This window comes from Nelumbo nucifera, chromosome 4, assembly GCF_055504915.1.
Source record: "Nelumbo nucifera cultivar China Antique chromosome 4, China Antique-T2T, whole genome shotgun sequence".
Lineage (NCBI taxonomy): Eukaryota > Viridiplantae > Streptophyta > Magnoliopsida > Proteales > Nelumbonaceae > Nelumbo > Nelumbo nucifera.
The window spans coordinates 9,441,709-9,467,827 of NC_142652.1; the positions used below are offsets into that span (position 1 = coordinate 9,441,709).

Here is a 26,119-nt window from a genome sequence, read left to right on the forward strand (position 1 = left end):
ATTACATCCCTCCTGCACTCCTCTCCTGACACGAATGCATATGCTTGGGAGAGAGTGACACTATCCCTGGAAAGAAGATGCTGTCGTGCAATGTCATACTCAGGGTTAAGGCCAGCAAGGAATTCGAACACCCTATACTTCTCTAAGTGTCTTTGATAGGTAGCTGCATCCTTGGTGGTTTCCCAAGCAAAGGTCTCTAGATGATCAATCTCCTGCCACAGGGTCTTAAGGACTGAAAAATAAGCTGCAACAGATCTATCTCCCTGCCTAGTAGCAATAATCTGATTTCTTAGTTGATAAGCCCTAGCAACATTCTCCTTCTGTGAATAGGTCTCTGCCACCCAATCCCATATCTCCTTAGCAGTGTTTTCCCATAAAAAGTTTTTACTTATATGTGGCAACATAGAATTGCACAACCATGTCATTACCATATAATTTTCTTGCACCCACCGGGAGTTGCCAGTTTCGGGTTTTACCTCTTCACCAGTAATATATCCCAATTTTCCACGAGCCCCGATGGCTATCTTTGCAGATTGGGACCATTCCAAGTAATTTGTACCATCCAACCTAACTGTAGTAATGGTTCCGGCTCCGAAGGGGTCTCCAGCACCTCCTCCCACTGGTCTCATTTCATTCCCGGGCTTATATTCAACTCTGTGTCTCAAAGAGGTACAGAAAACAGCTAAAAAATGCAACAAGAATAAACAGAATACCTTCTGGAACCAACGACACTCCTTTGGTGTCCTAGACTTTCTTCCCACGAAAGATTCCTTTTCGGTGGGATGGGGAGAAGAGAGAGAAGAAGCAACCGCCCTCTCTAGAGGCCTCCAAACCACATGGAACTTGAATCGCCCCTTACAAAAAACCCAGAGGAACCCTATGGAACTCTTCCCCTTTCTCCAGTTTTTCCTGATTCTGATGAGAAACCCTAGACCAACTACAGGGCATACAGATCCACCAAGAAAATCCAAAAACTGGGCTTACCTGAAAGCTTCGATCAGCCTCTTAAATCTCCATGCAGTCGGCTGATCTAGGGCTGCAGGAACGAATCTCTTCAAGAACCTTCAACCCGCTCTGATACCAAGTAGAAAACCTTATGTGCTGATTTCGGCCAAGCTTCTTGTGAAGGAAGAGTAGAAAGTTGGGGATTTCAGCAAGAGACAGAGGAAAGGGAAGAAAAGAGAAGAAGGTCGACTAGGATAGATTAACTTAACCCTAGCCGCCAGCCCCTCATTCTATTTATAATTAACTTAAGTATGAGATATTACAAAGATGCCCTTAGTAGGGCGGCAACTCAACCTAAGTAATTACAGCTCTTTAAAAAATAAAAACTAATGGGCCCAAGGCCCAACAACATCTTAATTTAAAAGGAAATAAACTAAACACAAGTCGGCCCACTCAACAATCAGCAACAGCAAAAGAGAACTTAATTAATTAAAAAAGGCATCCCTACACTACTAATAGAGAAAAGAAATGGGCAAGAAAAAAGACTGAGCCATAAAGCATGGGCCAGCAACCCATATTTGCAGACCACATGCAAGACAGCCCATGTGCTAGGCCCATCCCAGCAGTGATGGCCAACTCAAGTGGGACACAGATTCTCTCAATCAAAAAATTGAGATCCTTGCAGATTCTCAATCAAAGATTTGATTTGACATCATATGAGTCAAAGATTGAGAAGGTGTTTTAGAATTATCTCTCCCCTTTTAGTTTTGATAGAGATTGAGAGAATGTTCTAGATTTTGTTTCTTTCCTTGTTTAGTTACACTAAAGGTTTTAAAACCACTGTTGACCCGAACCATCACTGTTTGGCCTGGAAACCAACTAGGATATAGGTTCCATTTTAGCCGCGAACCATTATTTTCCCAAAAACCATTGAATTGGTCAGCAACCTGCTGACCTGAGCAATCGAACCATCAACCCAGCCAACAGTTTTTTGAGCCAATTTTATTTTAATTATTTTTTATTTTTTATTTTTGTAAAATGTCATGGGCTGATCTGTTCGGAATGGGTGGTTGAACCACTAACCTGGTTCCAGGTTGGCTTTTAAAACATTGGTTACACTTAATTAGAAAGCTAATTATATTGTACATCTCAAAAAGTATTGGTGCTCATCTATATAAACCATTGTAATGACTATTTTGAGATGATGAATGAATGAATTTTGAATTACTCCTGCAAGCTTTCTGGTTTGGTGCTGACTCCAAGCTTATGAAGGTGTTGACTCCATCTCTAGGTATCAACTCCTAGAGGAACCTAATGGTGCTGACTCCAATAGGACCTATCTTTGGTTTACTGCAATTAGCTTAGTTATTGGTTGAATAGTATTCTACTAAATTCTACTTCAATATTCCAGGTTTTTTTTTTGATAGTTAGGTTTGTTATTGTCATTGTTCGTGTGTTCTTTTTTTTTTGATAAATTTTTTGTTCGTGTGTTCTTCTTGCAGTTTAGGTTACCCCCTAAACTTCTACATGTCTCATAAATCTTAATTTCCCATTAATTGTTCCTCTGCATTTTCTTTGCTACTGAATCTTCATCAGTTCCATTTTTTAAGATAAATAAAGAAGAAAATTTATTGAAAAATAAAGCAAGGTACACATTATAGGTGACAAGGAGTCATCACCCAACAAACAAAACTGGAAAAGAACAAAAAAAAAAGCAGATCACTAATCCAAGATACCAAAAAGAAAAACTCAAAAAAAAAAAATCCAGTAACACCAACATTCCACTCCAAAGGTTTCTTTGCTGAGGCTACCAAATTCTGGAAGTACTAAAACCCATCCATTTAACTTCGAACTGATGAATGACCCTATATCTCCAGTGCTTTTCAATTTTCCTTCAAAAATTCTTCTGATCCTTCCTTCCAAACCTCCCAGCACACTGCACAGAGGATGCAACTCCAAATAACATTTTGCTATAGCAATCCCGAGAACTCATGACCAGCTACCAAAGATCACAGTATAAACTTTCCAAATCCCCACACAGCCCCAGACACCGCTTCAATCCCTCCCCCTTCCATCTCCCCAACCCTTCTGGCCACATTGAAAACACCCCTGAACAGCCACAGATTGAACCCTGCATCATGAAACACCTCCATCTCCTCCACATCTGCTCCCTACCCTGAATCTCAAATAGAGATTAATCCCCCTGACCTTCTGCTTCCAACACCACCCAACCCCAATTTCTTGAGACCCTGCTTTCACTTATGATCCTCCAATCAGCCTCCTCCAATTTTGATTCTTGTATCCTTAAAAATTCTATTTTCTGAGCTGCAACCATTCTATAACCACCTTAGAATCGTCTTCAACAAAAATCAGTTCTCTGAAGGTTCCTCCAATACCTGAAAGTCCCAGATTACCTTCACTGCTCCCATCAAAGTTCAATTTGATAAATTCAGGAGCTGGTGTAGACCAAAGGGGGTTGGTTTTCATTTGGACTGGAGATGAATTAGCCACTTCCTTCCAATTTCTAATCAATACATCTGTAGATATATCTTTAAATAGCTCTAATGATTTTACCCACTGCACTCTGATAGTTACACCTTCAATTATTGCATCTTTACTTCTTTCCTTTTCAGTAAAAGTCTGTGAGTTCCTTACTTCCCAGATCATCTAGCAAATAGCAGCTCATACACATCTCCACATTATTCTACTCTTCTTTGACCACCTAACAGAGGAAGAAGCAAACAAACCTTGTATACTTGGAAGGGGAGTTCACCTGCAACCAAACAAAGAAAACAACCAATCCCAAATAGCAGAATGTGTTTCATCAATCTCAACCACTTCGCCTTTGTCTTCCAGAGGCCCAGTTCTGTATTTTCATCTCCTCTGATAGACCTGCTCTCTTCCTGTTTCCTTTGCCTTAGCACTTCCCCTTCTTACTCCTCCTCCCTCCCGTCCTTTTCATTCTCCACCCCCACTTCTTCCTGTACCCCAGAATCCCTGATGCAATGCTTTCTTCCTTACTCCCTTCTCCCTTATTCCTTTCTAAACCTCCCCCGGCTATCTCTCCTCCTGCTGAATTCCCTTCGCTCTCTCTTCAACCTTCCCTGCTCCTTTCCCACCCTTGACCCAATTATTCACAGAACCCTCAGATCCCTACCCTGTAGCCCTTCGGCCCCTGCCTCCACATCCCCAAATCCTCTCAATTCCATTTTTTCCCAAACCTTAAGAACCATTTAGGTTCATTTTCACTCAGTTCCAAATCTGGTTTGCTTTTGTAGTGATTATTCAATCACTTTAGGTGGTGCCGGTTCAGTCTTCAGTGATCGATGGAAAATGAAACCAAATGGATTTGAATTTTTACGCAGATGGCGTTTGGTTGCCACAGTGTAAAAGTGAAGCTTCCCACTCTGTTTCTGTTTTGAAACTCTTTCTTCCGTCAAACCTAGTTTTTGCTCTCTGGAACTCTCCCTGCTCTGAAATTCTCCTGGGTTACTTCTGTTTCTGCTCTGAAACGTCCTCTTCCTCCGGCCTCTGGCAGAGATCCAAAGAGGACTACAGTTGCTGCATCCAAACGTCCTCTTCACCCACACCACGACTACAGTTGCTGTCTCTGTAATGAAGATGCAACGAAACTCCTGGACTCGAGTTCCAACACCAGAGAGGTCAAGAAAACTTGAATGGGAACCCAGTTGCCCTGCGCCATGGACAAGAACATATCTTCTGCGCTCTGAGATGGTGGGAACGCCGGTCGAACCCAGTTGACCATTGCAGCGCTAAGAAGAGGTGCGAGCTCCGGTTCATTGTCGTTTGGTACCAACCTAGGGGAAGGAACAGATGGAAACTTCTTACGCTGGTGAAGAAGCTTGTGGTGCGGAGGCTGAGCAGAGAAGGTAATGTTTTGTTCAAATATGATTGAGATGCGCTGCTCGTCTTGCAAATCTCGTGATTTAATACAGTCCACAGATCTGCAACGCCGATGTGAAGTCTTCATCGTTGGAAACTTAGATTCTCTGCTCTACAGTGGAATGCCGACGCAAGTGAGATATCCAAAAGAAATAGTAACTGATTGGAGAAGGGGGAGAACCACTACTTCTGGAAGTTGCAGTGGCAAGTAGGAACAGATGAGGGCGAAACCAGGGAGGAAGAAGAATAAGAAGGAGAGAGAGAGAGAGAGAGAGAGAGAGTCCGTCGAGATTTGAGAAGATGGAGTTTTACATTGATTTTATTGGTGGTAACTTTCCACCGATTTTCAATGTAAAACTTGCCTAAAGTGGAGTTTGCACTCATCTACGATGTAAAATAACATCTCATCCAAATGTTAGCAAAACTGAACCAGAGTGTAAAGCTTACCCCGGTTCACATTTACACCTCAAACAAACGCGGCCTTAGGTTCTTTCTGACCTGCTTTGCATAGAAAGTAAAGACTGAGGGCTTTCTGGGCCTGTTTCCATAAATTACAGCATACAAAGAGAACAGTGCTTAGCCATTCAATTCTAATAAACAACAAACAAAATGACATTTTTTGTTCATGAACAATATGGGACAACATTCTTGTGCATAAAATTCCACCAATAAGGCCATAACCCAATGATGGTCCTGACTATCCGAGGTCTCAGGAGGAGCAGACTGGAGATGGACCTAACCTTTGGAATTTTTGTGCATAAAATGGCCACTCTCAGGCTTGAACCTGCATTCTCATACTTACCAGCCCAAGATTTTACCATTGCACCTAGAGTCGCCCCTGCATAAACTTCCACTAATGAACTATCAAAAAAAAAAGAATTTTATATCATGTTTCTCCCTACATTTTGTTCTAGAAAGACCTTCAAATGGTCTAAATCTTAAGAGGAAGAAATTTAGGTATGGAATCCATGGTTTTGTAAATCCAAATGGGCAATTAGGAGATATGGTAGGGAAGGAAGAGCAAAGTAAGCCTCCTCAATTAGAATTTTGTCATGGAACACCTGTCATTAAAAAAACCCTCTCTTCAGATAGGTTCAAAATATAGAAAGGGGTAATAAATTTGATATTATCTTAAAAGGAGTCCAAATTGCAATCAGTGGGCATTAACCTATGTATGAGATTTGGGGATTGAATACTGGGGAATGGTTGGCCTTATCAGCAGAAGGATTGGTTGGAGATTGTCTAACAACTTACAAACCGAGAATCGTTACTAAGGTGGGGGAAATGATTGGTGATTTGCCGTCTCAATACGATTCAAGAATGTTAATGAGGGAGGTGAATTGGTTCTTTCTAATGTTGATCATCCAAACAAGGATTAAGAGAGGCTGCTTGCAGTAGGAGATAAAAGGGGCTTACAGAAATTGGGGTTTGCCACAGTTACAGAGAAGAGTTAAAGTGATGAGGCATAGGAATCATATGGAAGGGGTCATAACAATGGAATATCAGCAGCAATAAGAAGTTTTGGAAATTTTATTATTAGAAATGCCCTCATTGATTCACCATTATGTGGCATTTGATCTAGTTGGTCGAATGGGCACACACTTATCCAGAGAAAGATGGAGTCTGGACAGTTCCTACTCACAACTCACAAGAGAGTGGGAGGAGAATCTGTTGGAATTGATTCAAGAGACTCTGATTAGTCCACAATCCAACCAGAATCCTACTTCTACTGGGGATTTCATACAGAATTGACATCAAGACCTTTTCGGTTCGAGAAACACCATGGTTACTCAAATTTTGCAGCCATGATGGATTAGTGGTGGAGGAACACCATGGTACCCTGAATTCATTCTTTTTCAGAAAATTGCAACTTTTAAGTTTTAACAAGTTAGGAGTTAGAAATTTATAAAATGAAGGTTTTCATGAACATTGAAGATATAAGAAAGTAAGAGGAAGAAATGCATTGCTAGATGGATTAGAGGAATCCAGGTCACCTAGGGAGGAGGGGTTGGTTATCTTTGTATTTTTATGATAAAGTAAAAGAAATTTTATTAAAATTGTTGATAGTTCAGATAGTGCGCCAATAGCTTTATGGGCTCAATTCTCTTTTATGTTTTTATTTCTTTTTATGTTCTTTTAGTTGTTGGGCCTAAGCCCACTTGTTCTTTTTTTTCATTAGCTTGTGGTCCCTTTGGTCCAGCCACCCTGTTAAGGGATGTTTAGTCTTTTTATTTAAAAAATTAAGTATGGATACAATTGAAGGAGGCAGCTAAAGAACTTTTTGGCATCTCCCATTATTGTTATCTTCTTTCATCTTCTTCACAAAGCCCTTGTTCTCTTAATTTTCTAGCAATCTTTCTTTGATTTTTCAGTTTCTACTAAAATAAAAAGATTAAGAAAGTCTAAAAGAGATTACATCAAACACAAAAACATGACAATTGTTCTCCAAAACAAGACAACCAACAACAACATTCACCTACTTCCCAGAGCATTCCCTAAACAATCCCAAAGATTTGCTTAGATGCTCTTTGGTATCTTTGAATTTAAGATGATACAGCACCTGGCATTGACTTGTTTGGGCTTGCCTCAAGCGGCTTGGTCAGGGATCTAGGGGCCGACCAGCAAATCCCTAGGCCCATCCACTTAACTTGACAAGGCACACGCCTGAGCTGAGGCACAAAGCTCACCAGGCATGCGCCTTTTCAAAAGGGTTGCACCTGGGCCTAGGCAAATACACCTTGCAATGTGTCTCACCTATGCGCCTAGGCACGTCTAAGGTGCACCTTTTTAATCACTATAATTCTTTCTTCCTTTCTTTAAAAACTCCTTAGCACAAAGCAAAAGTGATTAAATTCCATAAAACCTTCATTCTTTTACCACCTCTAACATTAGGCCAAACAGAGAAGGTCCCATTCAACTGAGATGCCTCTACCATTGGAATCTTGAAAGTCAGAGAAAAGAACACCTAGATGAAACCTACCGTGCTGCACTTACTAAACCTCATCACCCTGCTATAAATTGTATTCTCTTTTTCTTTTAATAATATTTTCTTTGGTCTTCATAAAAATCTTAATCTCTTATTTTCAAACAATTGCTAATCTTATGGTCCTTCCTTTTTTTCTTCTTTTCTTTTTCTTTTTTTTTTTTGAGAGCATTGCAATCATTGTGTACAGTTGTTTGTAGCACGAGATCTAACTTGTATACATTTACACTCTTGTAATATAATTTACAGTATTCAAAGAGTTAATATAAGAAAGGATTCAAGGAATTAATATAAAATTCTATGATGTTAAATGAAATTGAGAATTAATACGGTAACTAACAGATAGAGGAATGAAGTAAATAGGAAGAACAAGGGAAATAAAAAAGTGATAAGATTAAATAGTTTTTTATCATAGGTGTTTAGTTTCCCTTGAAGTTTTGAACAATCACAAAATTCCACTGAAATATCAGTAAAAATTTTCATTTCAGACCAGGTCTAAACATGGTTCAAAATCAATTAAATCCTTGGAAGCACTTTAACATAATGACTTCAGCAGAAGTTATTTCCAATAATAGATAATACGCACCATGTTCATTTTTCCACTTCAGCAATAAAATTGAGAGTTTGAGCACAGCAAGTTGCTCATGTTCAAATTCTGCCCAAGTGATGATCACAAATAAGGACAATATAACTGATGAGAATTCGGGTAAATATCGCAGACCAAGCTCTTTCTGAACAATAAATAAGCAATTTGACAGTTCCATAATGGGTTCAATCCCACCAAAGCAGTTGCAGTAATCTGAACAAAGTTGTAAAAGAGTTTCCAACATTTCCAAGGCACATAACTGTGCTTCATTGACCTTCTGCAAACATTGATTTGAGATTTCTTAATATAGAAGAGAACTTGCAATTAAAATAGTCATTCAAGTATGTGTAAAGCTAGAAAACATAAAATCTGCTAATATTTCAATACATTTCAGCAGAGTAAAAGGAGTATCAAAGAAAGGCTTCAGAAACATACCAAATTAATTTCAACCAACTGGATCAAGACCACAGTAAATGAATCCACCAGATATTTAGCAACATAAAGGATGGTTTTTAAATCCTGTGAAAATTTTTCAGAGTAAGAGCAGCAAAAGTTGCAATTGTATATAAGGTTTTGATTTGGGGGCATGGGAAATCACATGAGGGACACTTTTCTTCTGTCAGATCGGAATATACTTAACCCCCATCACCACCTTGTATTGGCATAGGACCTATCTGACACGAATTCATTGGTCCCCCTTGTTGGATTCCTCTCTTAGCATAAATTTCGTAGCAGAAATCTAAAAAATGACATCAAAACAGATTAAGTCAAGACTTCACTAAAACTTAGAACAAAAGAACCACTTACTTCTGCATTATTGCGAGGAAAAAATTTCAGGCAGCCCGTTAACAGCTTGACAACAGGCACTGCTTCAGAGGGAAACGAGCAAGATAATGACGCTACCGACAGGATTAATTGTCTGGTGAACAAGGATGATGAATCCGAAAAGGGTATTCTTAACACCGAAAAGTTCAAAAAGGGCCCTAAAAATTTACAGACTTCCGCGACTCCCAAGCGCTTATTCTGCACAATAAATAAAAGCACCTGTTGTACAAGTTCAGTATGGACTTCGGTTCGACAAGAAAGGACCTGCAATGCAAATTCCCAAATTATGTCAATCTTCTTCATATATTGAATAACTAACCACAGATAAAAAGACTCAGTTTCAGACCTTAACGAACGGGTGAGTCTCTGGAGAATCAGACCGCCAAGATAACTCGCTCTTTTCGAATGAGAATCGAACAAGAAAACCGATCCCTTTAACAAAAATATCAACGAAACGCGAGTTGCAACCCTCGAGCGCTGATTGAAGCTCTAATAATCCACGAGAAACCTCAATTTTGCCATCTCTTACTAGACGACATAGCTCTCTAATTGATTGATCGACAACAGAAGTTGAATTGGAATGCAGGCACTGAGAAATGGCGTCTCTTCCGGAATCGGAGTTAACGTCCAGGTGAGAAGGAGCTGAACGAAGCTTTTCGAATATGGAAATCACTGCAAATTTCTGCAATGAGGGTTGAGGAACTCGGATTTTCTCCAGCAGGAGAGTATACGAATTCATTTTTCGGTTTGAGAGGGAACTTGGAGTTGGACTGTTGGACTAGGAGGAGAAACAGAAACAACATAATAAAAGCGGAAAAAGGGTGGGAAAAGAGAAAAAGGACAAGTTTGTGGCGGGCTGGGCTGGGCTGGCCTCGTTGGTGTCTCGTGGGCTGGGGTAGGCTCATAGGCCTAGGGCTCTCTTTTATACAAAACTCGGCCACTATTTGGGCTTTTCTTTTCTCTTTTTCCATTTTTTTCCTCTTGCACAGCACTCCCGATCACCTGCCAACAAAACACATTCCAACTTTTTATCAGCATGATCTCGTACGCACATCTCATATATGGCGAGTCCCACTTTTATGGTGGGTTCCGGTCTTATGATGAGACGTGCCCTGTTAGATCAAGTTAGTAGATGGTTGGAACGTGTTTTATTGGCAAAAGATCTCAATTCCTCACTCAGGCCTCTCCAATCTCAATCCAACTGGCAGCAGCAGCATCAGACATAAGTCATGCCCTTCTGCCAGGGACCAAGGTCAAGGTGTTGTTTGTCAGATTTTTGCTTTTAGTTTCGAGCAGCCTCAACAACCTTGCATTGAGAATATCTCCCTGCTTATGTGCTTTATTTCATGGGGACATATTCCCCCAAGGCAAGACTGTAAAAGGTGGTTGGAACAATGTGGGCACGGAATTGCCTTGAGGGAAGCCGATCTCCTATCTGAGTAAGGTTTAGCAGGCTGTGGAACCAAATGATGAGACTCCATATTGATAATAAATTACACAAGGCCTGCACCTTTTACAATGGAGCCATGAATTTATTATTAGAATGCAACCCCCTCATTGGTTCCGCTTCTACAGCTCGCTGAACAGCCAAAGTGTCGAGAGTTCAGCTAATCCGAATTCAAGACATCCAACATCTGTCGAAGAGAACTCGAATCTGCTGCACTTGTATGCGCTGCACTATCCATGCACTTTTAATTCAAGCTGTGACAAATGTCCTTCAACAAACTCAGTTGGAGCCTTTGAAGAAAATTCGGATCTGCTGCGCTTGCATACTCTCCACTAGTCATGCACTTGCAATTCAATCTCCCACGAACCCTAGTGGTGTCAAACTTTAGCATGTCTTGGTTTGGCTCGATTAAAATACTATCAAGCTTGAATTCAAGCTCGGATTTGACTTAATTATATTTTATTGATTTGAACTCGATTCAATTAAATATTCGATGAATTTGAATTTAGCTTGAAAGTTCAAAATTAATATATTTTTATATTATGATATATTTTAGATTTTATAATACATTCATACCTATATTTTTATAAGTTTAAAGATAAATTTATTTTCAGGTTTCAAGATTCAAACCAAATGTAGCATAGGAAGTACTAATGGCTGACATCGGGATCTTCTTCTATCTCTATCTCTTATTTTTTGGTGTATTGGCAGGTTAAAAACCAAATCCAATTGGAATAAAACTCTAATTATTTAAATAATTTTTTGATCGGGGCATAAGAATAAAACTCTAATTGTTCAATTCGTTTGCAGACCTACTAAATCCAATTGAAAAACCCTTTTTCAATATTGAGAAGGTGAACCTTTAAAAAATACACCAAAAAAAAGAGGTAAATCTTTAACTTGTAGACTGTTGTAGTTACAAATTTTACTTCATAAACTCATTGAAAATATTGAATCTATCATCCGACAATAAAACTCTACAAATATGAAATATATGCAAATCGAATTACTCTTCTGCAATATTGTCAAATACCAAGTACTTGCACGTTTTATCTTTACTTCGTATGGTTTCAAAATAAACATGCCAGCTAGAGATTGCTGGTAAAGTCTCCTGCTAGTCGTTGGCAACCAGGAACTAAGCTTCAAAGCTGTAGAGGTGGACGGAGGTCTGATACAGGTCCAAAATTGGAGTCCCATCTGTAATGAAGTTGCAGTACAAGATGGTTGTGTTCGGCTAAAGTTTGTAGGTCTCCCCTTCCACCTTTGGCACGAATCTGTTCTTGAACATATAGTACAGAGTTTAGGAGGAGTCTTGGTGGAAGCTAATAAACATAGCTTAGTCGTCGTCAAGGTAAATGTGGCTGGGATTAAGCACGAAGATATGTTCGGATGAAGTTTGGTATGAGGTGTGGGTAGCTACATAAGTGGAACAGGCGTGGTGGGGAAGAGGGCCCAAGGTTGAAGACGATGAGCTGGAAGGGTGGTTGACACATGGAGGGAAGAGAGTGAGCGGTCAAAAAGGGGTGTAGGTGGAATTTAAGGAAATAATTCAAATGTTTTTGAAAGGATTAAAGCTAAGGTGGGCTCCTTATCTTTCGCTGACGTGGCGAAAAAGTGGAGTGGCCCAGGGTGCAGTTTGGTTCGATCTGAGCCAGTCGAGTTGATAGGAGGGTCGAGCGGGCCAAAGGATAAATCGGGGATGATTTTAAGTGACTCATGTGACAACTTAAAGGGTCACGTCGGTCGGGATAAGGGAAGGAGTTTTGGACGGATGGTAGACAAAAACTTGGGTCTATCATCGTCCCAAATAGCGAGGGGCGCTGAGAAAGGCTCACATCAACAGTAAGCGACCAAACAAGGGAACCTCCAGTGGGTCCTGCGTCATAACAGTGAGGAGCTGAGACTAGGGCAACGCTTCTCAGAGAAGCCAAACCCAAGGTACACAAGGGAGAGAGCTGAAGAGAAGGAGGAGGAGGATGAAGGATGGGTACTGTGTAGTGTAGATGAAGAAGATTCAGAAGACGGTACAGATGATGGTACCAGTATTGGCAGCATGGACAATGAAGGCGGCTACGGTGTAGGTGACATGGAAGAGTGGAACATTGCAAGGCTGTTTCAGGGGGACTTAGAGAAGAAAAGGAGGCATGAATTAGGCGGCCAGGAAGGTCAGTTAAAGGAAGAAGGAAGCTCAGGATTCCATAAAATAGGTGAGATTGAAGACAGTGAACAGAATAACCTATTCTTAAGACTCCAGATTGGGCAAGCAACAAAAGAAAGGGAAAATCAAGAAAACCTAAAGCAGAGCAATAACACACTAATCATGAGTGAATTAGGGGTACAGAGGAACGATCACCATGTTAACCAAGGGACAGATGGACTTCCCAACCAACTCAGGGAGACAGATCTTTACCAACCTCTAGAACTAGAAAGGGAGGCCGGGACCAATCCTATCCCAACCTCTCTATCAAACCCAGGTAACCGAGTGAATTTAGTTTATGCTACTAACGAGTCTTCTGTGTCCTTTGTTCCAGATTTTGTTCTCGTTTCATGTCTTACAGCCCATGTATGTGCAGTCAGTCAAGGTGATGAGACCTCTAAGACTTTGGGAAGGGGATTGGAAGTTAGTGGAGAGGTGTGGGAAGGAAAGTATAGAAAGAATATTTAATGAAGTTGAAGGACATATAAATTGGAGAGAGGGTGGAGAGGAGAGAAGAGGGGAGGGAAGGAAAGGAGAGCGGGGTGGAAAAGATAATATGGAGTGCACAAAGGAGGTGGGGATAATTATCATAAGGAGGAAGGATGGAGAGGAGAGAAGAGGGGAGGGAAGGAGAGAAGGATAGGGTTGAAGGGGAGTGTATAGGAAGGGTAATGGGGGGGAATCTAAGCAAGAGGATTTGATAGCGGATTTTGTAGGGAAGTTGGGATGCAGATTATAAGATTTGAATGCACTAAAAGATGGTCTAAGAAGAGGAAGAAGGAGGTTAGAACAAAGAAGAGAAAATTGAGTGAAGTTGAGAGATTGAAAAGAGATGTGGAAGGTGACAAGAAGTTCGAAGCAAAAGGAGAGAGAAGGAAAGGGGGAAAGTAGTGGTCAGGGGTATAAAGGAAATAGGAATGAAGTGAGAATGAAGATACTAAGTTGGAATGTGAGGGGGATAGGAAGTGCAAGGAAAAGATAAACAATAAAAGAGGTTTGACCCAGACATTGTTCTATTGCAGGAGTCCAAGAGAATGGAGTTTAATAACAGGTGGGCAAGAAGTGTATGGAATGCCGAGGAAATTAGTTGGGTGGCTGCTCCCTCTTGGGGTGCTTCAAGGGGGATAATGACAATGTGGAAGAGGGAAGTGGTTGAAGGCTTGGAGGAACTGATTGGAAGATACACAATTTTCATGAATTTCAAACAGAAGGAAGATGGATATGTGGGTGCTTACAAATGTCTATGGACCAAATGACTACAGAAAGATAAAGGAATTGTGGGAGGAATTGGCTAATGTAAGAGGACTGCGGGAGGGGCCTTGGTGTGTGGGTGGTGACTTCAGTGTGATTAGATATCCAAAGGAAACTAATAAGACCAATCAGAGGGTGACAACAAGCATGAGGAAGTTTAATAGGTTTGTGGATGCCTTTGAGCTTAAGGAGATACCATTGGCCCATAAGACATTTACTTGGTCAAATCTCCAAGCTAGTCCCATATGCTCTAAGTTGGATAGGTTCCTTTTTTCTGTAGAATGGGAAGAACACTGGGGGAACTTGACATCTAGAGCTCTACTTAGGGTGACCTCGGATCATTGGCCTACAGTGTTATGCAAGGAAGAGAGAAGGAGTGGAAGACTTGCCCCATTTAGATTTGAAAATATGTGGTTACTCCATCCCGGGTTTACCAATAGAGTAAGGGAGTGGTGGAATAAATATAACCGGTGGAATGAGAGGGGATGAGATTTCATAAGAAACTACAATTTTTGAAAATAAAGATCAATGAGTGGAATATCTTGGATTTGGGGAGGTTAGAAGAAAAAAAGAGAGATTTGATGGACCAGCTTTAAAGCCTTGACTCTAAAGAAAAAATGGGAGAATTTGGAGAGGAAGACAATGAACTAAGAAAGGGCTTGAGAAGACAATTAGAGGATTGCCTACATAAGGAGAAAATAAGTTGGAGGCAAAAATCTAGATGTAAATGGTTGCAAGAGAAAGACTCAACAAGAGGAGATAGTTGGGAACCGAGTTAACTCAACAAGAGGAGATAGTTGGGGCATGTGTATAACACTTTAAATCCATTCTAAGAAGGCCTGTAAATGGAAGGGTGTGGGTAGAAGGTTTGGATTGGCCAGATGTAGGGGGGATAATAGGAGGAGTTTGGAAAGGAACTTTGACTTGAAAGATATTAAGGAGGTTGTGTTTTCTATGCACAGAACAAAAGCTTCAGGGCCGGATGGGTCCATAATGGCTTTTTATCAAGATTGTTGGGATATTTTGAAAGATGACCTTCTGATGATTTTTGAGGAATTTCATAGGAGAGGAATTGTTAATCCAGGGGTGAATTCTACTTTTATAGCTTTGATTCCCAAAAAGAAAGAAGTTTTACATCCAAGGGACTTCAGACCAATCAGTCTGGTAAACAGCCTGTACAAGATTATAGTAAAGGTGTTATCTTTGATGCTAAATAAGGTATTGCCAGACATAATTGAACACAATCAAGGTGCCTTTGTAAGTGGAATGTAGATTACAAATCAAATCCTCATTGCTAGTGAGAGTGTGTAGAGTTTTAAGAAGGATAAAAAGGAAGGGAGTGGTTTGTAAACTGGATATGGAGAAGGCTTATGACATGGTGGATTGGGAATTCTTAAGGAAAGTTGTGTCCAAAATGGGGTTCGGGGCTAAATGGTGCAAATGGATCATGGGTTGTGTTCGAAATTGTCATTATTCAGTGCTAGTGAATGGGACAGTGGCAGATTTCTTCCCAGCCACTAGGGGTATAAGACAGGGAGACCCCTTATCTCCTTTTTTGTTTTTACTGGTTGCTGATGTTTTGGGGAAATTGATCCACAGAGCAAAATCTAGGAGTCTCATTAGAGGCTGGAGGGTTGGAAGGGAAGACATCCCACTCACTCACTTACAGTTTGTTGATGATACGATCATGTTTTGTAAATGAGGTAACGTGAGCTTCATCAGTAATCTGAAACTTGTGATCCATCTTTTTGAGCAAATGTCAAATTTGAAGGTGAACCTTGGAAAGAGTTTGTGTAGTGGGTGTGAATCTAGAGGAGAGAGAGATTAAGGAGAGTGTAGAAGTACTTGGGTGTGAAGTCACAGGGTGGCCGTTGAGTTATCTAGGGTTGCCCCTAGGTGATAATCCTAAGAGAGAGCTTTTGGAATCCGGTGGTGAAAAGATTTGAAAAAAGACTTGTCTCTTGGAAAAATAATTACCTCTCTGGGTGATAGGATTACACTAATCAATGTCACGTTAGCAAACATACCCATTTACTTCCTTTCAGTGTTTAAGATTCCAGGGAAGGTTTGTAGTAGGCTGGAGAGGTTGATGAGAGATTTCCTTTGGGAGTTGGGAGAGGAGAAGAGGGACCATAAAGTTGGTTGGAGGTGGTGACTAGGAGTAAAAATTTTGGGGGTTTGGGGCTTGGGAACATTGGGAAAAGGAATTCAGCCCTTTTGGGGAATTGGTTGTAGAGGTTTCCTTTGGAGCGAGAGAAGCTATGGGTTAGAATAGTGGCAAGCATACGTGGGTTGGAGCAAAATGGATGGGATGCTAGAATCAAAGCAAGGACCACAAGCACTTCACCTTAAAAAGTCATTCATGATATGCTTCCAATTTTCTCCCCTCTTGTCAAGTATGATTTGAATTCAGGTAATTCCATAAAATTTTAGGAACAAATTTGGGCGGGGGATGCTCCTCTTAAGGACCGGTTTCCTTCTTTGTATGCTCTTTATGATCTTAAACATGAGCCAATTTCTTCTTTCATCACCCATTCCTCTTCTAGTTCAGGGTTTGGGTGGAACATGGGTCTAAGGAGGGCTGTGAGGGATTCAGACCTTGATAGTATTTCGAGCCTCCTTGAACTTATTGATAATGTGTTCTTAGACCCTTCTAAGGTGGCCTCTAGAATTTGGACCCCTACCCTCACGGGATCTTTTTCCTATGCTTCCTTCTTCAAAGTCCTTTGCCAGTCCACCAGTCCTACAACCTCCCCTTTCCCGGTTAATGAGGTTTGGTACAGACCAATTCCTCCTAGGGTTGGTGGTTTTTGTTAGGAAATCTATTTGGAAAGATTCAACACTGGGGATTTGCTCCAAAAGAAGAGACCCAATACTTGTTTGTCACCTCACTAGTGTGTTCTTTGCAAAGTGGATGGGGAGACTGGTTTTCACTTACTGGTATCTTGCCAATTTGCGAAGTCAATTTGGGAGTGGGCTTTTTCTCTTTTTGGGTGCAGGCGGAACCCTCCATCAAACTCGCAGAGCCTTTTTTCCCCTTCTTTTTTCAGGTGGCACATGAAAAGGGGAATGGCTATGTAGAGAGGGTTGAGGGCTACAATATGCTGGTCATTATGGGAAGAAAGAAATTCTAGAATCTTCTTAGAAAAGGAGAAAGAGGCTGAAGAATTGATGGTCGTGATCCATATAAGGGCTGTGTAGTGGCTAAAAGCCTGAAATCACTAGAGCTATTTACAGACTACATAGTGGAAGACATGTTGAGAAAGTGGGGTGAGATTGCAAATTGTACACGGATCAAACCAATAATAAGGGTGTCTTGGACTCCCCCACCTGCTGGCTTCTTAAAATTAAATTTTGATGGGAATTGTAGGAGGAATCCTGGACAATCAGGGATTGGAGGTGTTTTTAGGGAAGAGAACGGGATCATCTCTGCCCTGTTCTCAAGCCCAATTGGTGTGGGGGATTCCCTTAGAGCTGAGATCTTGGTAATTATAGAATGAGTTCAGAAAGCCAAGGAGATAAATATTAAAAGACTCTTAATTGAAGGAGACTCGGAGGTGGTGATAGGGTGGCTGATTAAAGACAATTGCGGCTTATAAAACTACAAAAATGAGAAGAGGAAATTCAGGTGGCTGGTGTGGGGGATGGAAATCAGGATGGGCTGGGTTAAGAGATCAACTAATTCTTTAGTTGATGGGTTAGCTAAACAAAGGATAGAAAGGGAAGCAATGATTTGGGCTATGTTGTAACTTAACTGTTTCTTTTTTCCTTTTCCCTCTTTGGAGGGTTTAAGCTGTATTCCGAAGATAAAGAGTGTTTGTCTTCCGTGCTGTAATTAGTTTGATGTTTGTACATAAAAACGACTAATATGGTCTCCTGGATATTCAGAAGAATGGGTTGATGCATAAACAGTTCAGAATTGTAAATTTCATATTAAATACAGCGTGATAGGCAGAGCCTTAGAACTTACAAAATTTCCCTTCCCGGCCTTTGAAAAAATCAAGTAGAAGAAAGTTATTATTATCTTCGAGCTTCCCCTCCCTACCCAGAAAGGAAAAGGAAATTGAGTCTTAACACGAACCTTGGGAAGACGCCCTACATTGACAAAGCATGCTCCGTCAACTAATTCCAATAAATGATTCTTAATTCTCACAAAAATGGACAGATAAAAACATTCTTGGGTGGCCAACTGGCCATTACACCCTTACAAACCACTGTAACACAAAAACAGACGAGAAGGTATGAGACTAAGTATAGATAAACTTTTGCTAAACCCACCACGGGCTTTAGAAAGAACAATAACTTCGCACTAAGCTCCTCGAAATCGCCGGCTGCAGTTTTTCCACTAGATATATTACATGGTTGGCAGCAGTAGCAGTTGAAGCGGGATTTTAGACAAGTCTCAACTCATACTCGCCAGCCATTGTTATGTATCTCACCCATGGAAGAGCCTGGTATCCACTTTTCTCAATGATCTTCAGATAACGAACCTACAAATCCCAATTTTTTCATGTGCAAATTAGCAAAAGGTCATTATGATTATCACGATGGGATGGGGGGAAGCCATATTTAGAATTAGGGAGAGGAATAAATAAATGAACTTTGTACTGAAATTATAAGCAACAAGAATAAACAAGCACATTCACCTTTGGCTTTGAGAACATTGCATCTCAAAGTTAAGATAGTTTAATATTAACAGTTTCATCATGGAATGGAATGGAATGAGACTAGGGGGGCAACATTGCTCTGATAAGCTTGGATCATCAAGAAGAAGCTACTGAATCAGGGGAAAGCTTAAGGGATTTTGTGTACCAACAAACACAAAACTTAATTTTCAGCATTATCAAAAGAGACCCATGCACAGATCATCAAAAAGATTCACCACATGGTGTGGATACTTGAGCCAGAAGCAATAAAAACATGCATTATTATGGGAGCCATTGCTTTTGTCCAATGGTAAAATATTAGGCAGACAAGCATGAGAATTTGGATTTAAATTTAAGCAGCTATTTTGGGCAAGAAAATGCCAAAGGTTAGGTCCATATCCAGTCCACCTCTCCCAAGACCCCACATAGCTAGGGCCAACATTGGTTACGCCCCCTAGGCGTTCTCATTCTTTTGGTGTAAAAGTCATCAGTCGGGTGGACTGAAAGTTCAAGGCCTCAGTTAGGGTAATAATGCAGCCAGAGACAACAGGCAAACCCAATAACTGGAATGGTCATTCTTCACCCCTGTTAAGAGGCATGTGAACTGGAGTGTTTGTCTTTTCTCTTTACATAGGTTATAAAGGGTAAATCCATTCTATCAATCTATGTATATATTGTAATCAGCAACGAACAAGATTGATCAAGTTGCATAAATCAGCTTGTCCATGCAAAAATAGAATTAAACAGAGTTATATCCTATTTGACTGTTAAAGATAAGGGGGGGGGGAACTTCTGTAAAAACAATATGCAAATGAAAACTAGTTGAATGATATGCTAGCCAAATAACCTTTTCTTAGCAAACAAATTTCCTATACAACCAATCCACTGAAGGAGTTTTCACCAGCCAGCAATCATACATGTGGCAACTTACAAGGCACCAGCCTAAAGTTGTCCAATTTTCAGCACCTTACCCTCCAACTATGAGGAACTTTTCATCCCAAAGCCCCCTGCCACATGGCAACAATATAGATTTTCCACCCTATGTAATACAAAAAAGTTGAAGTAACAAAACACATCAAAAAGGGTAGAGTGCAGGGCTGGCATGACTTATAGCAACCATATATACATATAACATTTCTCTATATTTGTTTATCACAATACAGAAAACAAAATACTTCTAACTGAAATGTGAAGCATTGTATATCAATCAAAAGAAAACAATTATGAAACAGCCCACTAAAGAAAGCAAAATTTCCAGTTTGGAATAGAACCTGTATTCCTGAAACGGTAAAATATGGTATCTCAAACTTCACACGGATAGGAGCTTTTCTCTCTGGAGCTGCTTCTTCAGCAGTTATACTGGGAAGACTAAATTCGGCTCTTAACATGTACTCCTGGACAGTTTATTTTCAGAAATAAAGAGAAAATGATATGTATATTTAATAGATTACAAAACCCATTCACAATCTATGGCCATTGATAATGAAATAGGAAATAGGAAAGAAATCTCTGGCCTTCTTGCTGAATGGAAATAGAAAAGGGAAAATAGTTAAAATCTAACTCTTTACCTTGCCACCAGGAAAGGATTTTATTTTCCATATCAATGCATCATTTTCAGGTGCATACGAAGCAGATCCCATGGAAGTTCGTATATTAGGATTGGTAGCATCTGATGGCACAGGTAACTCAATTTCAACATTTGTTGCAGTGCTGCACAAGCAACTTTCCATTAAAGACTACTGAATAATTGAAACAAAGGGAACCTATTATTAAAGAAAAGCACATATGGAAATAAATTAGCTCCCAGGTCCCCCGAGTTAACTCTTAGTAGCAATAGACTCGTGGATAAAAACTATTGAACAATTGAAACAAGGTGGTATAAACATGCCTACGCTCCTTGAACTGGCTCCGTGCTTTTACCATGAATTCAATACGGCTTCTTGAATGCCTCTCTACTTGAGCTTCCACCCAGATCAGAGGCTTTACCTGAAAGTATATGGAAATAAGTCTCGTATATGACCCAGAGAGAGAGAGAGAGTATGATGGTAAACATATTAAACCAAAAACGGAACATAAAGCATGAAAATAAACCTGAGTATTGAGTCTATATGTCATCAGATCAAAAGATCCATCAGGGGGTATGAAAGATATTGTCCTGTCATTTTCAAATCGGGCCAAACGCACACACCTGCACCAAAAGAGTTATTAGAACAAAAAGTGGTGGAAAGATTGTCACCATCTGAAGTTGGACTTTAGTAAAAATTGCATAATTTCTTATGAAACAATGCAGAATACAACTGCTAAAGAATTTGGCCACATACTGGTGAAATTTGATATCATCCAGATCAATTGCTTTCCCCTTTGTTGTTCTGCCTTGAGCTTCCAGTAGCACTCTGTCATTTAGGCCAAGCTTACATTCAGGCATTCCACTGCAAACAGATCAAGCATGATTAGTTTCTTGCTTTCCAGCTAAACTCATTTCCAACAACTTCCGCCAGTCAGATAGGAGCACCAGGATCCTTGGGGTACCTAAATGGATGAATATACACTCAGGAAAGAAACTAATAGAAGGGGGGAAAAAAAGAAAATAATCCTTATTTTCCAGAAAACCTATTAGGTCTCACTCTCCTCCTTACTATTATGAAGTTTGGACAGCTTCCCATTTTAATGATAACCAATAGTGTGTTTACCATCCATTACAGCAAAAGATTGATAAGCATTGATGTTAATAATCCATAATGGCCAACGAATGGTAACATGAAATTCCATGTCCCACTCATATAGAAACAAATAGCAGCCCTTGAATCAATCCCTATCGAAAACATGAAATTCCATGTCCCACTCATATAGAAACAAATAGCAGCCCTTGAATCAATCCCTATCGACTATCAATCCACATAATGATGTTATGTTGCACCTGTTATTTGTTTTGCACTTTTTCCATGCAAAAGAAATAAGTGAAATTCACTCTCCAACAACAACTTTTCAGTGTATTACCCCAATAACATTTTCAAACCTTCCCCAGATTATCAGAGTGCTTTTATTTGTTTATTGATTTTGATCACTAATTAATTAAATTATTGTTAAAGAAAAAAAGTTATATGTTACTTCTTAATTATTAACAGATGCTTTATTGATTAGAAATAAAGAATGAATCAAGGCCATTGCCCAATGGCCAGAAACAAGGAAAGTTTGGTATTTCTTATTAAATATGGTGGGATATTGCTGTGTGTTTCCTGAACACATTGAAGACTTCCTTTGGCAATGGCAGGGAAAAGGCCTTGGAAAGAGAAGAAAAGTTCTGGCTCACTGTGGTACGAGCAGTGTTTTGGGGGGTGTGGGAGGAGAGAAATAACCGAATATTCAACAACAAGGCTAGAGCTATGGGCGAGCTGATATCCCACATACTTCACTTGTGCAACTCATGGGTGCTGAATTCAGAAGAATTAGAGGTATTTCACTAAATGATCTCCAGAGAAACCACTGTGGAGATTATTTTTTCTTATCCTTCCTCTCTAAAAGCAATCAGAAACCTTCACTCAAGTTTGGTAGAGGTAACCCTGAACTTTGATGGAAGTGCCCTTGGGAATCCAGGTCTAGCAGGAATCGATGGTGTATTTAAAGGAAGGGATGAAAATCTTCTGTGGGCTTATAGTGGCCCAATAGGGATTGCTGATTCTACAAAGGCTGAAGTTTTAGCAATGCTAACTGGACTTCGGATTGCAAGAGATCTTGGATTGTCTTCCCTAATCATTAAAGGGGACTCGAGTAACCCCATCAAATGGCTTGGGGAGAAGAATGGAGGACCATGGAGGCTGGCTCATTATTTGGACGAGGCTCGAGATATCCTGGAATCTTTGAATGCATTCCTGCTCTGGATTCCCAGAGAGTTAAGTTCTGTAGCAGACAGCTTGGCTAAAGCAGGAACTCATAGGGATATTTTATATAGCGAGAGAGTTATACCTTTGTAATCTGTTTGTGTGTCTTTTTAGTGCCTCCTTTGTACATTCTCTCATGTGCATTTCCCTTTTAATGAAATCTGTCATCTTTTAGCTCAAAAAAAAAAAAGTTGTTCCTAGCTATCTAGGGCCTTAGGAGTATGGTCCTAACCTTTTTTTTGGCACAAAGTTACCACCCTCAAACTCGAACCTGCATTCTTATGCTTACCAGCCTGATATTTTACATTACACCAAGTAATGGCCCCTAGAATAAAGAAGGAATAGTATGTAGGATGATGTCATGCATCCCCCAGCTTACATTGACTGTCACCACCTATCCTATGATCCCTTTTTTTTATCAATAACTATTCTATGATCCCTTTTTTTAATCAATAACTATCCTATGATCCCTTTTTTTATCAATAACTATCCTATGATCCCTTTATATTATACAATTTGTGTTACATTACTTGTTCCCACCTGCCCCCCGAATAAGTGTTCTCTATTGACCCCCTTGTTTTGTCATTACACTGGCCAACTCATTGGTTGATTTGTTATACAGTTAGAGCTGATAACAATTTCCCTTTTCATTGCACTTATCTCTCTCATGGTATTTTTGGTACTGCCATGGAACCAGACCATCATTTCTAAACCAGCTTGCCACCACTTTGGAGTCTTCTTCCACTACCAAGTTTCTATAGTTGAACTGTTGAAGTTATATGTTATTCATCAGTCGATAAAATATTATAGTAAAAAACAACTGATGTTGACAGTTAAAACTTTATTCATATGGCAAGCTGTAAGCCTAATAACCTAACAGAGATTATTGTATAAGGTAAATCATAAATGGTAGGTTACAAAGAAAAAGTTAGTAGAGTCATTTCTTTATTAGCTACTTTTTGGTACCATCCTATTAGATTATTATAACTATTATCCCCATTATGTCTAAATTATTAGTATGATACACTCAACTATATGCTTAATTGCCTTGTCCTGGACACCCGGGTGCCTAAGCATTCATTTGACAAAACAGACTGAGATACTGAATTCAATATGCAGTTACTTCTGAGTTCTTACTATAAATTGTGAGTGGTAGGTAAGTGATAGGCTTTCAACAAATCTTCCCAATGATTAAGGTTTGCTGAACCCTGAATAACTCTACATGAAAGACTGCACAAGAACTACGCACCTCAAATATGTTCTCATCTTCAATGCCCCAACAACATCTGAACGAATTATTTGCCCATTGCTGTTGACAAGTATATTAACACTTTCCACAACATCCAGGAACACCTGAACAAACATTAAAGAAATTTTTCTAAATTATATTTAAGTGCCTAAGAGCACCATTGTTACTGCATGTAAATCGACCTACTTCATTCTTCTTGTATCGTATCCCTTCACTGCGCCAAGACACTGCATTTGTTACAGCCATAGGAGGTCGTTGAGTAACCTCCATCCTGTATGCATCCGTCTTGATAAACTCACTAAGAATCTTTGCTTCCGTATATTGAGGGTAACCAAAATCCATCATTTCATCAAGTAACTCATACTGCCAAAACAGCAATTGCTTCAGAATGACCCCATCTGAGTATTATATAATATGTTCATCCACCAAAGTTCTTAATTTTAGTTTTCTCCAACAGAATAGGTTGCCAAGCAAAAAGGGGGAAAAAAAAAAAGTAGAAGAAAGAGACCCTCTTACCACAACCACAAAGTTATCTCTCAGTGATTCCTCTTCTAACTCCTCAAAATAATGCTTAAAAACCTGTCTTTGTTAATCAGGATACCAATAATGTAAAACCAATTGAAGCAAAAGTTTTTTTTCATAATTTTACTAGAATTACAAAGATCGTACGTCAACTACACGGTGTAGAAAAAGAAGAAGACTGGCAGCATTGCTATTCTGCCTTGACGCAGTCATCAAGTAAACATTGTTGTGCTGTATGAACATATAGGTGACGCCATTGTCATACACTACTGGATCTTGGGACTCCGGATCACCCTGAGGAAGATCAAAGAGAATAGGGAAAGAAATAGCTATTATTCAGATAAGAACTACAGGTGCAGAAATTGTGTTCTTAAATTGCATACGTTGGCCAGAATGAGTAAACATATGGCATCGAAATTGTAAAGTTAAATTCATTGACAGAGAGAGACTTGGAAGGAAAACTTATGGCAATCCTGAAGTAATGTTTAATAGATGCGCTTAACCGTTTTTAAAACAAAGCTTGTAGAGGATGAATCAAATTTTCCAATTACAAAATGAATACCAATTTCTATCCAGGAACAAAAAAATAAAAAAGCAAAAGTTCCAGAAACTGCCTTCAAAAGGAGCAGAACTCAGATGAACTTAGCTACAACCACCCTAATCAACCCACACAATCATTTAACAAGCTAAATACATATAAAATCTGTGCCAAACTCTCGTCCAAATCAAGAAAATTCGAGACCCGAGTCATCCAAAGAAAAACAATGAGTCGGCTCACCTCTTTCTCAATAAGCTTCGTGAAGAAACGCTCTGCTTGTATTGCTGAGACGTCACCTCTGTAGTCGCGCCACACCAAAACACGGCCTTTGATGTCCAGAAAGAAAAGCGCCGAGACGGCGCCTGCCATTTCTAAGGTTCAAGGAGATCGGAGATCAGATCGGGGACGCAGAGACGGATCTGGTTTTCAATGTGTTCAATAGGACGGAATATTTGTGAAACGGGAATTCTAGGGTTTCCTGCAGCATTCTAATGCCTGTTCCCAGTTTTGGTTACCTGTGATTTTTCGAGGAAGTTAAGCTCGGGAAGTGTTCGTAAACAAAATAGAAAGGTAGGAAACGATAAAAATTGGAGGACCTCCTCCGATTTCTGTCTGAAAGCCAAGAGGATTTTTCCAGTACTATAACCCGCTTAACGTTGATATACGTAGATGGCGTAATACGCATCCTTTGCTACTTCGATGGTCGACATGCGGTGAGTCCGGTGACGAGCTACACGCCTACACAAATAGGCCTGGCCTTACTAAAACCCAATCCGTAATAAGCATCCTTTGCAAAAAGAGTACAAAATATAAATACTAAGGTGTGACCTTATATTTTGTATATTTGTATTTATACTCTTTTCAATCTGAACCTAAAAAAAAAAGTAATTGGATATGGGAATTCTCTCAATGGAATCTCTTTTATTCATTTTTCTCAACTTATTTCTAGCCTCATGAAGTTGCTCGCATAAGATTTGCTTTGGTGAAAAGTTCATCATAAAAAACTCAATCGATGTGCTTAAAATTTATGTGGATTGTTTGTGCTTTTTTATGTGATAATCGATGTAACTAATACATCAATTATCGATAAAAAAGGTCAACGGATCGAAAGATTTATATCGATTTTCAATATAAACCTTACATTAAAAA

At 39.8% G+C, this 26,119-nt stretch overlaps 2 protein-coding genes across 2 annotated transcripts in view; both read right to left on the reverse strand.

Moving 5' to 3' along the window:
* The window catches only part of RST1 (ARM repeat superfamily protein), a 63,174-nt gene extending 53,064 nt beyond the window's left edge, over positions 1 to 10,110 (reverse strand). Inside the window, exons 1-4 of the mRNA XM_010250308.3 lie at positions 9,589 to 10,110; positions 9,225 to 9,506; positions 8,853 to 8,936; positions 8,418 to 8,694 (exon numbers count right to left, since the gene is read on the reverse strand). Of these exons, the coding sequence (XP_010248610.1) occupies positions 8,418 to 8,694; positions 8,853 to 8,936; positions 9,225 to 9,506; positions 9,589 to 9,981 (1,036 nt within the window). The 5' untranslated portion in view covers positions 9,982 to 10,110. The remainder of the gene's footprint in view (positions 1 to 8,417; positions 8,695 to 8,852; positions 8,937 to 9,224; positions 9,507 to 9,588) is intronic.
* Positions 10,111 to 18,237: 8,127 nt separating this feature from the next.
* Positions 18,238 to 25,685, reverse strand: LOC104591466 (AP-1 complex subunit mu-2-like). Its single transcript, XM_010250306.3, has 11 exons — positions 25,211 to 25,685; positions 24,580 to 24,726; positions 24,427 to 24,489; positions 24,097 to 24,273; positions 23,911 to 24,014; positions 21,105 to 21,212; positions 20,875 to 20,971; positions 20,672 to 20,769; positions 20,352 to 20,493; positions 20,055 to 20,177; positions 18,238 to 18,627 (listed from the first exon to the last, which is right to left on the reverse strand). Exons 1-11 carry the CDS (start codon positions 25,337 to 25,339, stop codon positions 18,529 to 18,531), a joined length of 1,287 nt encoding a protein of 428 aa, XP_010248608.1. The 5' UTR covers positions 25,340 to 25,685; the 3' UTR covers positions 18,238 to 18,528.
* Between the last annotated feature and the right edge of the window lie 434 nt (positions 25,686 to 26,119).

What these genes read in the sequence shown, in the direction of transcription:
- LOC104591466 (XM_010250306.3), bottom strand. Translation starts at nt 25,339, where the DNA reads ATGGCAGGCGCCGTCTCGGCGCTTTTCTTTCTGGACATCAAAGGCCGT. An exon ending in TTCTACACCGTGTAGTTGAC is followed by an intron (nt 24,490 to 24,579) that starts GTACGATCTTTG and finishes TAACAAAGACAG; the next exon opens with GTTTTTAAGCATTATTTTGA. An exon ending in GAGATAACTTTGTGGTTGTG is followed by an intron (nt 24,274 to 24,426) that starts GTAAGAGGGTCT and finishes CTGTTTTGGCAG; the next exon opens with TATGAGTTACTTGATGAAAT.